Here is a 12,660-nt window from a genome sequence, read left to right as displayed (position 1 = left end):
AGCTGCTGAACTGACAATGCAAGCTTTAATCTGCACTGCTGCTTTAGGCTTGTACTTGATGACGGAAGAGGGGAAAGAAGCAGCTGATCCTGGTAGAAAAACCCATTGACGCCAAATAACTTAGCTAATACGTTTTGTAACCAGTGTGTTTCTCAGAAGCAATAAGATTAAGTGGATCAGCTGGTGTGCTCTGTGCCCGGTGGAAAGAAGCTTATTTAAATTAAGAGGACCAGAGAATCTGTGCCTCAGTCCAGAAAGAAGATGGGTTCCACGGAGGACCTTGACTATCCTCAAATCATCTTGCAATACAACAGTGGATTTTTAGTCTCAAAGGTAAGAAATATAACTCGGTCTTGGATAGATGTCTAAGAGTATGCAGACAGAAATATTCAGGGATCTCACTTTAGGTCCTGAATAAGTGTTCTAGAATGAAAACCATCTCATATGAAAGCATCCTGTCTGCTCTTCTAGGTAGGAAGGAAATTTGAGAATAAAGATTTGAAAGTGACGTGACCACTGGTGGTAAACTTAGCATTTATTTTTGAGACCTCTCTGACCTTTGGAGGCTTGGATGAGTAGACTTTGTCTCTGCATGAGGTTTTATTAAAAACAGAGGAGTTTATAGCTGAAGGCTTTCTGTCTGACTGCCTCAACTGTGAAAGGTTCCTTCAGTGGTGGGATTCCACTGATGACATTTGTCATTTTTGGAGTTTGAGAAACAGAGGGCTGACTTCAATTGCCTTTTTCACCTCCCTGTTAAGCCAAGCAAAGAACAAGATTTTTCAAATATCTCCTCAGAGAATTCCTTTCCCACTTCCATGGTTTGTCTGTATGTATTATACAGAAGGCTGAACTAGAGAACTTCTGTGTGAAGTTCTTCAGGTGAAAGAAAGATCTGGTATAATGACTTTTATAATATTTGATTAAGGCACACTTGTAGAACTAATAGTTCCACTTTCCTTAAATGTTTACTGATGTTGTTTGCCTTTCTGTGTTTGCAAGCATATGGGCATAAAATTATAATATCCAGTGCAGTGGACATTTCTTCCTCATTTACTATTTAGTTTCCTTTTCTATTTTCCCTTGCTGTGCCTCTGGCCAACATAGTAATGGAAGGAATGCTCTTGGGTTGTAAATACTGCTGCATCCTAAGGCTCCTGAAAGGCAGAGCTGATGGTAAAGAGAGGAAAAAATGGATAACGAAAAATCCTTTTGTTTGGTGAGAAAGAAGAGTGCCCAATGCTTTCCAAATTAACATTTCTACTATGTTTTTGAGAAATGATCTCAACTTTGGTTAAGTCATGACCTTACTGAGGGTAAAGAAGCTTCCCATGGACTTTACCAAATCATTGTAGATACAGGCAGTCAACTGAGTTGTTGCTTTGTTATTGTTTTAGGAGTGTTTGTATAGCCAGAGAAATAGGCTAATACTTTTAAAGTTGACTGTGTGCAGCTAAGGAAGAACGTTTTTCTTATGTCTGTCTGAAAGTTGAAGGTTGTTCTTGGAGAGGTTACACACCTTCCTTCTCTGTGAAAAGACAGGGAATTTCTGCTGGCTTGAATGAAGCAGTCCTTTTGGCTGAGAGGAACCTTCCTGCCCCAGGGAGACCACTGTAGTCATGCACATTAGTCCCTGAAAATAGGGTCCACAGAGTGGGATATTCCCCCCTGCTGCAAGCCACAGAAGAGTTTCCGGGGTTCACTGGAGTATACATTAAATCCTTAGTTAAAGAACAGAAGCAACAACAGGAAAATCCACCACCACACAGTCTTGCCTTTGTGATGTCCAGGCAAAAAGCAAGAGTGACTGTGAGAATGTGCTCTGAAACTAAGGAAGAGGCAGGAACATTCACACCCAAAACCCGGTCTCTAAATGTGATCCTTTGTGAGCCAAAAACATTGTCTGGCTTCACCAGAAAAGGAAAAAGAATTAAAAAGGCACTGGATGGTATTGTTTGTGTTCAGAGAAACTTCAGTTTCATCATTGGACTTGTTTATATGAAATATTTTTTTTTTTTTGTAAAATCTTATTATATGTGTATTTTCTGCAACAAAGCAGCTTTAGAAATGCAGTAAGCTTTGGTGCTTTCACCTGATCCCTCACCCCCACCTTTCCTTATCCCCAGGTTATGTTCACTGCCTGTGAGTTGGGGGTGTTTGATCTTCTGCTGGAGTCAGGAAAGCCTCTGTCTTCAGATGCCATTGCTGCGTGCTTGGGTACCAGCACCACTGGGATGGAAAGACTGCTGGATGCCTGTGTGGGATTGAAGCTCTTGGCAGTAGAGCTGACACAAGAAGGAGGTAATAAAGGCAGAAGAAAGGGAAGAAACTAAAAGATTTAAACCTCTGGTTTTGCAAGTGGGGAGAGATGATATCTAGTGTTAGGCCAATTACTGTAGGGGGAAGGAGGAGAGAATTTCTTGAGAATGCCATCCCCTCTTCAGCTGGAAGAGAAGCAGCAAATGTCAGCATGATTAAAGGTGTAACGTAAAACCTGGATGAAGGGCTCTACATCACTAAACTTCTTTGTGCAAGAGCCTCAGGTAACCTTGGAGAAGATATTCAGAGTCTCTGCAGAGCTGGTCTCAAGAAAACTCTGAGGTATGGGCATGATTTTAAAACAAAATGCAAGGGTGAATGGGCAACAGCATGATTTAAAAACACATTTTGTTTTTCTTTGGGGTTTTACCACATGGGAAGTATTTTGTTAGGTTGTTCTGAACTGAGAGGTGATGTAAGTTTGCCCCTGCATCAGAGATGTTGAGTCCATGTGGTTAGAAGGGATATGTGGCCATCAGACAGAGTCTCAGAAGTTGTGTCCCCTGCTTGTGTTGCCTTGGCCCTGTTTTAGGACTTAAAGTAGTTGCCCAATGAGTTTAGGGAGAGCAGGATCTATCTTTTATACTCCTTTTGTATGCTAGTCCTGTGGATGAGTAATGCCACTGCAGATGCATTGGAGGAAGCAGGGGAGATTTCTGTGAGTCCTCTGGGCATTCATCTGTCTGCAGAAGGTCCTGCCCTAGTGAACTGAGAGAGGGTAGGTGTGGTTGGCATGATGTTCTGGGGACTTGTCTCCCACTTGCTGACCTTGTTCATCGGAAAAAAAGACTTGCCTGCAAGGGCTTCTCATTTCAATAGAGCATACCAAAATCTTCCTCTGATACCAGAAGGTGAATGATGACACTCGTAAGGCATTCCTCTTGCTGTTCTTGAAAGAGATGTTTGGTGCTGGAATAAGTGTAGTTAGGTAGTGTTTACTCACACTGGGTGGGGCAACACATATTTCAGCAGCCCTCACCCACTGCTCCTTGCAGTGGAAGGATTGATTGTAGAAGCAATAGGTTTGTATCCTTGGTCACATAGACATCTTCTGGAGATAAGTACTATGCTGTGTGATAGGCTTGGTGAGGAGGTATAACATAGATGTTAGTAAATATATTTCTTTCACCCTTTAGCCCTTTACAGAAACACAGAAATTTCCAACATTTACCTTACAAAATCAAGTCCCAAGTCTCAGTATCATATTATGATGTATTACTCCAATACAGTCTACTTGTGCTGGCACTACCTGGCCGATGCTGTGAGGTAAGGGGGAGTGTTGTGCGCTGTCTGTTGTTGACTGCTTTGTGGCATCTGTGTTGCTGCTCTGAGTGGTGTGGTTTTGGATAAGGGCATAATGAAGATGCTGGCTGGCCCTCAAAGAAAATCCAACTGATATTTCAGCTGTTAACAGAGCCATGATATGTTCTTCTTTTTTCTTACTTTCTGTTTGTGTGTGTTCTTGTTTTCCTTTTCCTTCTGATGGTAGAGATCATCTAGGAATCAGATTTCTGTGTATTTGACCTTCAGGAAAGCACTTGATCATTACAGTGGCTCTTACTTGAGGAGGCATCAACAAAGTAAATGTTGAGTAATGATGGCTAAGGATACTTCTGTTGCAAAGGTGTATAGGAGGAGTTTAATAGGAATCTCACTTGTTCCAGTCCATGCAAATGATGATCAAAGATGGCGTGTCTGATGGTGATGATTGCACTAGTTTTGCACATTTACCTGAGATGTGTTTCTATAAATCATAGAATGGTTTGGGTTGGAAGGGAGCTTAAAGATCATCTAGTTCCACTCCCCTGCTGTGGGCAGAAATACGTTCCACTAGATCAGGTTTCTCAAAGCACAGTCCAACCTGTCCTTTAAAAGAACCAGTCATTCTTGTGAAAGGTTGAGAAACATATCAGTGTGTTTTGGGGTGGCCAGTAAGGGTACCTTTACAGCCATTACAAACAGACTGGCATGTATTCTGTACAAAGTTAAGCACCTTCCACAGTGATGAACTAGCTGAAAGTACATCCCTGAGGCGTGTTTGGGTGAAAGAAAAAAACATCCACACTTGTATGCCTTTTTTTTTGGTTGCTATTTTAGAGAAGGAAGAAACCAATATGAAAGAGCATTTGGCATTTCATCTAAAGACCCTTTTGGAGCGATGTACAGGTAATCATTAGTATATTTATAGAAATCTTATTGTAGATAAAATTAATGTTTTCAATTATGGCTCAGGACAATTAAATATGATGATGTGAGAATCATGCAGCATTTTCCTTTCTCAACAATATCCATTACTGGGACACTGTCTGATGTTTTGAATAGAAGTATATAATTTCCTATTCTGAAAACCATATCACAGGTCTCTGTGTCACAGAGGCAATGGTAATTGAAGGTAAAAAAATCCCTTGGAAGCCTGAGAATTAGCAGTGTAATATACTGTTGGACTTCACTAGTCTTAATTCCCTGTTTAAGTGCATGAATGCATAGCTGTACCCTTCTTCTACACTAAGCCTTAAGGTAGGTTTATATGCGAAGAGAATGTATTCATGTGTCAATAAAAACAGATTAGTGTTTAAGCTAAAACTTGCGGTAAGAGTTGTATGATAGGAATCACTACAGAGATTGTAAGTTACCTTTTCTACTTGCTGTTTCTGTTTGCATTACTAGATCAGAAGAAGAAATGATGAAATTCATGGCTGGCCAGAACTCAGTATGGAGTATATGTGGCAGAGACGTTCTTGCTGCTTTTGACCTTTCCCCTTTCACGCAGATTTATGACCTGGGAGGTGAGCATTTATGACCTGGGAGGTGAGCATCAGCAGATCTTCTTTAACGAGCCTCGGAACTGTCATCTTTTACAAGTTCTGAAAAGAAAAATAACTCTTATATGACGGGCAGAGTAATAGAAATCAGGACATATCTCAGCAATAAAAACATTTTGCTAATTAGTCTGGGTTAAAAAGAGAAATGTGATAGTGGTGAGAGCATGAGGAAGATAAATATTTTTCTCTGTAGTGTATCACTTGTGTGAGTAGTGGCCCATCCCCTTGTGTACGTGGCAGGTTTGGCATTTTTTCTTGATTTGCTTGATACAATCTTCTGGTGCCAGACGCTTTCCCTCCTCCCCTTCAGTCAGTGTCATTAAGATATTGTCTGCAGCCTTTTACCCTGCAGCACACATCCCAGTGCTGCTGAGCACTGCCAGGATTCATGGGACAGGTCAGGCTCCCTCACTGCTTCCCCAGCACCTGATTTAGTGGCTCTGTTTTTCATTTCCCACCTTCCAGCATCCGCAGCTGGGTCTGGCTCAGGAGGTGTGTAAAAGCTGTAAGGGCTGGAGCTGACCCCATAGGCCTGGGTGCTGGGGGCCCAGGGGCTTCCTGCAGAGCAAATGGAGACAGTGGCCTCTCCTGTCCCTCCTCTTCCCTTTCAGCAACAGGTGGGGAGCAGAGGTACCTTGCCAATTGCCATGAGGCTGAATGCACCGTTGCCTGCATGGCTTCATGGGGGTGTTGCTGAACAGGTTGGTTTTGTGTCAGCGCTGACCTTCTTTTGCTCTCCCCAAAGGAGGTGGAGGAGCTTTGGCCCGGGAGTGTGTTTCTTTGTACCCAAATTCCATGGTCACAATTTATGACCTGCCAAAAGTTGTGCAAGTGGCCAAAGAGCAATTTATTCCCCCTGAGGAGCGTCGGATTGCTTTCCATGAAGGTAGGTGCGGACAGTATTGTTGTGTTGTCACAGCTGTTGCTCCTGAGCCCCTTGTCTCTGCTCAGAGGTAGCATACTGGAGCCTAAGGTCTCCAGCTGCCTGTTACGTGGGCAGAGAGCCTCAGACTTCAGCTTCCCCAGCCCAGATCTGCAATTCATTGGTACTGCAGGGCTGTGCCAGTTGTGCACCTGCAGCTGCCTTCTCTGAGACATGACTCAGTTTTTCAGCCACCCAGAAGCTCTTTAATCCTGAACAGAACTATTTGATTTCTTCAGAACAAGGGTACTTTAAACAAAACAAAACAAAGTCCTGCAATTTTTAAAAACTGCACACCATGTTATAAATCTTTCTAACACTCCCTTTTTGCCTGTGCACACCTCCTGGCAGATGTGTGGGATGCCAGGCCTGCTCTGGGCAAGGGGTTTTCGTTCTGTGGTCATGATTGATTGACTTTCAAGTCCTAAGATATTTCAGGCTTTGAATTTGGGTGAGCTAGCCAAAATTCCTCTTGCCCAGTCCATAGATCTTGCATGGTGTTTGCACCATATATGATGACAATGGGCGTAGGGACATCTATTTTTTAACATCTACAATAAGCCTTCACAGATTTGGAATGACTTAGTATTGCTTGGAGCTCAGAAAGAAGAAAGAAGCCTTGAGGAAGGAAGGGAGTATATAAAAACAAAGATGGAGAAACACGTGAAATGTTATGTGTGCCAGTGTTGCAAAGAAATGAGAGCAGAAAGGACAAAGTACGATGCAAAGAGGAAAATCTGAATACAGTACACCAGGTGCTGAACGAAAGACATGATGATGAAACTAGTGTGCTAGGAGGTGAGAGATGAGTATTTTTTCCTTATGGATTTATGATATAGCTCTGTGGTTACTGAAGTGAAGGTCTTTGAAAATTTGCTTAGATAAGGGAAAATTCTTTCCTTTTTTCCCTGACAGAAACCATGAGAAACTTTCTCCTCTTCTTAATGCTTTATGAATGTGAATTCTTGTCATTGTAGCCAACTTAGACTCAAATGCTTTCCTGTGCATCAAAGGCTGTTTCAGATGAGCTGCTGCTTTTAAACATTTCAGGCCTTCTTGAGACTGAACAAGAACAAAATCCCCTATGCAGAGGACTTTTACCTGGTAACTGTTTCTGTCTGATGTGGGTGATGGACGTGGCAAGCCCAGAGTCTTTAGAACTGGACAAAACTGAAAACTTTTGCTGAACTCAGCCCTCTCTGTTCTGGGGTTTTTCTGTAATACATGTATTCTTGCTTTGCAGGAGACTTCTTTAGCGATTCAATTCCAGAAGCTGAACTGTATATTTTATCCAAGATACTGCATGACTGGGATGAAGACAAATGCAGGCAGCTGCTGGCAAAAGTCCACAAGGCTTGCAAACCTGGTAGGTGTGAGCTCTCGAAGAGCAGGGAGACTCTCACCCATCAGTTACATGAAGCACACCAGCCTCAATGCACAATTTGAGTGGCAGTTTCCGTGCAGGGGTTTCTTAGTATTTTGCTTTCCTAAGTCAGATGTGTGCAATTGAGCCAAATAGGGCTTGGTCTAATTTCTCATTATCTGACTTCCAGTTTTGGTCTCCTCCACAGGGACTCCTGTTTCAATATAGTTAGGTATAAAAACTGGGGATTTGGGGAAATGTTTAGACAGACAGTTATATACATCGTAGTAAAAACCCTGTTAAGCATCATGTTGAACCCTTGAGCTTTGAAAATACTTCCTACAGAGGTGGGTTCTCAGCAAAATCAGCAAGCTCCTGTGGATTTCAGCTGGGGGAAATGTGAATTTCCATCTCAGCTGTAGCATCCCCTTCATCCCCACTGTGTCAGTACCTTGGTAGCCAGGCAGAGGCATGCTCGGATTCTTTTGCTTTTTCATTGTCTTCTGTGATGCTGACATATGACTTAACATAGAGGCTGCTTCTTCCTGAAACTAAAGGTTAGGAACTAATAACTCAGCTGAAATATATCTCGTCTTCCCAGAGCTCAGCATGTGTTTTATTTCTCTTTATTCAACCAGGCGGTGGAGTGCTGCTGGTTGAATCCCTTCTGAATGAAGATAAAAGTGGGCCTTTAGAAACCCAACTGTATTCGATGAATATGTTGGTCCAGACAGAAGGAAAAGAGCGAACAGCAGCAGAGTACAGCAAGCTCCTCAAGGCAGCTGGCTTCAGAGAGATTCAAGTCAAGAGGACTGGAAAACTCTATGATGCTGTTTTAGGAAGGAAATAATAGTACCTCCTTTATGTACCGAATAAGTGGAGAAATATGATGTTCTCTCAACTTAGCTTTTAGTTAAGGCAACCAACTTTTTTGTAAGCTGATACATTGTCGGGAGAATCACTGATGATACACCTTGAGCGTGCATGGATTGTAAACCTGTCAGCCTGATGAGGACTTGCCCTTGGCTCTGGAAGGGAGAGAAAGAAATCAACACCTGTTCCACAAGAAATAACCCATGAAAGAAAGGTACAGTGTATCTGCTTCAGATTTTTTCATTCTTTCCAATTTTAACACTGTGTCTGACAAAAAGCAAAGCTGAATTCATGCTTGGACTCCTGCAAAATAAAACTGATCACTGTACTGAGCTCTGTTACCTGCATTTTTATTCCTGGGGAATTTATATAGTATAAACACACTAAATTATGTCTCCTTGTGGTTAATCTTTTCAGAGTGCCAGGAGAAGTTCTGTCTTGAGCCTTGAGGAGTTCGGCATGAAATTTTTTTTTTTTTTTTATTTCTTCTAGGTGCTGCATTAAGTTACAAAAAATAATTTTGTTGCTTGATGACTGGCTGGAGCTCAGTGATGTTCTTTACAGGGCGGGCCCTGAGATGACAGCTGAGAGGGAGAGTGATGCAGCCAAGTCATTTGGTTATGTACCGGTGAAGTCCTTATTGCATGCCTCCTGCTAGTTCTTTAAATCATTTGGTCAAGGACAACATGCCATAACCCACACAGTTCTTGGAAGCAGAATTACAGATTATTGGAGTGAGAAACATTTGGAGAAGGCAGCAGAAAGTCACACTCTGCAGTTGTGTCTTGAACACCAATTGCATTGGCACGTTAAGCTGGGTACTATAGAAGCCTGAGATAGCCTTCTCAGTAGCCATCTACTCCTGCTCCTGTGATTGTAGGTGGAGCATAGGGAGACAGTAGCCTCAGTAGGGAAAAGTTGGCCTTCTGTCATGTTTTGTGATACCAAAATCAAATCACAAGGCTGTAGTGGCCCTTCTCATCCTTAAAAGAAACAAGGAACAGTTCATAAGCTACTGTGCAGGTAGTGGGTTTATGCATGGGCAGGATCTCTTCCTGTAGGTATCGACAGGATATTGCAGGAGTTGGGACAAGTGGTTTTGGAGAGTTCTCTCGCAAGCTGCAGTCACTGTGCAGTGTTCCCCACCTGCGAGTTATGTGGCATGAAGGTGATTTTGCCAGGCGCTGGAGCCTGTGAGTAATGTGTTCTGAATGCTCGCTCGCTTTCCAGACAAAGCGAGGTGTTACACCCTGCAGCAGCCAGGCATGAACGCAAATAATGACACGAGGCTGACCAAGTCTTTGTTGATTCCTCCCACAACCCAAAAACCCCAAATGTTCAGAGAAATTATTTTGCTGCTTTGAATGTACCAAGCAGCCAATGAAGTGTGCTGGGGGAAAAAAAACAAAACTCCTGTCTGGACTTTCTCTGATACACTTTTTCCCCCAAAAAAGTTGGATGCCGATGCACTGGTGGTTGCTCACATGGCTGCACTGTTTCCTGAGCCAGTAGACAGGCCAGTCACAGTCAGCATGCTGCAGCTGCATGTATAAACTGACACATCATATAACCTTGCTGAGTCAGAAAATTCCTGTCTCGGCTGGTGTCAGTGTTAATTCTGCCCTTGACTTGAAAAAAAACATGAGTAGGCTGTTTTGGTTTGTCAAAACAAATTCCCTAAGCACAGTACTTCTGCAGTGAGTTGATTTACGACATGCTCTGCATGTCATTAACCTACCAGTGAGTGGCTTGGGCACAACTTGAATAAGCAAGATGCACACCTGGATCTGACATGCCTTTTAGTTTTATCAAGGTTTAAAGATGCTGGGTCTTTAAAGAACAGGATTGACCCATCATTACCTGACATACAGATGGAAATGAGTGAAGTGCAGAATTTGAAGATCATTGGTATTTAAATGAGTTTTAAGGGTCAGATGTGATGCCATTATCAGAGCAGCTAGACACCAACATACGATCATGGTGTGCTTTCACTGGCTGTGTGAAGCAGAACCTCCAGCTGCCTATCGCTTGGGCTGCTCGTTCATTATCTGTTCATTAGTATTTGAGTATTCAGCTTCTTGGGGGGTGCTAAAACATTCTTGGCTACTCTTTTATGCTAGATGACCAGGGAAACACTGGAGTATTCATAAAGAAGATATTAAAATTCTATATTCACCTTCAGAGACCAGACCTTTGAAACCACAAAAACATGTAATAAGAGGACTTGTGCTGTTTTTATTAGACTGTATTTATTTATCTACTCAGTTTGATTTTCCTAGTTGTCTTTTTCACCCCCCTGCCCTTTCCTCCACAAGTGTTTAACCTCCTTTTCCTTCAGAGCCTCTCTTTTCTCCCATGACCCATGGAGAGAAGATTGCTCTATGAGCACAGAAAAAGTCAGTGCCGGAATAAGAGAGTAAGCCCAGAGTGCTCTGAATTTGAGACCTGCCTTGACAAAGCAGAGGCATGGCTGGTCTCATCAGAGCCTCTTCCTTTCTTTTTCTTTTCTTTTTTCTCCCCTCTCCAATGACAAACACTGCAAAGACCTGAAACAAGTGCTTTGTTTTATGCAGGCAAATTAAAACCCTGTTTGCTCTATGGTTTCCATCCTCCAACAGGCATTTCTGATTACACCTTGTTATACATGTGGTATTTCAGCTATGTTTCTCACTTGTCATTGGGTATTTTAATGTTGAAAAAGATTGTATAGGAACAAAGCCATAAGGTGGAGGTTTCCAAGTTACTTGTGTTTTGGGTAATGAAAGCAGTTCCCAAGTTTGGGCCCTTTCATGGTGCTGGGATGGGAGGTTTTCTGTTTGATGGATATAGCTCTTGTCAACAGAGTTCTTTTCCCCCTCTCATGGAGTTTTTAACCATACAGCCTGAGATAAATTTTCTAGCTCTCAATATGACTTGGGAATAATGAATGAAACCTGGCCATAGCTGGGGTGAATCAGCCAAGAGCAGGAGAAGAGAGAAATGCACCAGGTAGGAAACGTATTCCATGAGTTGAGACTGGCTGTGCCCAGCTGGGCTGGGCGAGTGCAGCTGCCCTCAAGGCCACTCTGTTTGGGAGGACAGAAGCTTCCAGCAGGGCCTTGGCCTGGTGGCCTGGGAATTATATGAAAGAGCAGAGGGCAGGAGGAGCCAGGGAATTTGCCTTGTTAACAGGCTGACTGGAAGCTGAAGGCTGCTGCCTTTAAATGGAGGCCTCTCCACGCTCTGGGTGCCTTTGGGAAGTTTCCTTCACATATCTGTGGAGGAGCCAAGTCCAGGCTGCTCTATAATGTCTCCTGAGGTGTATCAGTAAGAGGTGCACGCAGCCTTGCTCTCAGTACCCACGAGCATGTATGCATTCATAGGTCCCTTGAATACAACCATGGCCTCTAGTCCCATCTGGTCTCTGTGCCTCACCAGGTCACCAACTCTCACCCCTGGTCTCTCCAGATCAGGTTGGTCTTCTCCTTCTCAGCCAATGACACCTCTGTCCAAGGCCCCACCAAGGCTAGCAGGTCCAGGTGCTTGGGCCAGCCATAGCCATAGTAGAGCAGACATGGCCTGTCCAAGCTCACTGACTCCTTGAGTACAATGTCTTCTGCAAGGCTGCCAGTAGAGTGGCTTCCAGAAGGTCAGTGTGTTTCTGAAGAACTGTAAGTTCTCACACTTTGCAGCTTCTGAAGGGGAACAGTGTCTGTGTCCAGGCTTGCCAAAAGCAATTTGATTGTAACAGAATGAAACAGATTTCTTAAAGTAGGAAATAAATCCGTGTGTTACATATTATCACAATCAGACTGTCAGGAGCTGACTAAAAGAACATGAAACAGTATTTCTTTCAAACGTCTCAGGGTAGGTTTTGAGAATGACTTAAGGTTCACGTTGTTAGAAAGGTTCATACTTAGCCTTTATCCTGTGCTGTATCTTGTAGCTTTAAAACAGGTAATACTTTTTGAAATGGAATAGAGTCTTCAATCAATAAACCTTTGGTGTGATAAATGAAGCAGTGCCAGTAGGACATGTTGCTGATTTCTTCTTTCAGCATTTATAGCAGGAAGACTGCAGTTCAGGGCTGTGATATGAATGCTAAGGATGCCAAAGTGCAACAAAATTGTTCACCTCAATGCTTATTAAAAGCATTTAAAAAAAAATAAAACTCTCATATGGAAACACTGAAATGTTGGTAGGATTTAATTTTTAGTTGGAAACTAGATAAATAAATGTTTGTACATTAGTATTAGATTCAGGCCTTTAGCTGTCAGAAGTGGCATTCAACAGCCTTGGACACCAAAGGAGACTAAAAAGACAATAAAAGTGATAGTATTAATATGTGTAGGAGTAAATGTTAAGGCCCTAGAATTACAGCT

The 12,660-nt window shown here is 42.7% G+C and overlaps 1 protein-coding gene across 1 annotated transcript; it reads left to right on the top strand.

The window, feature by feature from the left end:
* Positions 1 to 261: 261 nt before the first annotated feature.
* ASMT (acetylserotonin O-methyltransferase) lies at positions 262 to 8,276 on the top strand (the record flags this gene model as incomplete). The annotated part of the gene is made up of 8 exons (XM_082014416.1): positions 262 to 333; positions 2,127 to 2,301; positions 3,456 to 3,585; positions 4,417 to 4,485; positions 4,987 to 5,105; positions 5,887 to 6,027; positions 7,307 to 7,429; positions 8,065 to 8,276. The coding sequence occupies 8 exons, from the start codon at positions 262 to 264 to the stop codon at positions 8,274 to 8,276; spliced, it is 1,041 nt and encodes a 346-aa protein (XP_081870542.1).
* Between the last annotated feature and the right edge of the window lie 4,384 nt (positions 8,277 to 12,660).

Source organism: Phaethon aethereus (assembly GCF_964289735.1).
Source record: "Phaethon aethereus genome assembly, chromosome: 1".
In the NCBI taxonomy this organism is placed as follows: Eukaryota; Metazoa; Chordata; class Aves; order Phaethontiformes; family Phaethontidae; genus Phaethon; species Phaethon aethereus.
This window is presented reverse-complemented; position numbering and strand designations above follow the sequence as displayed.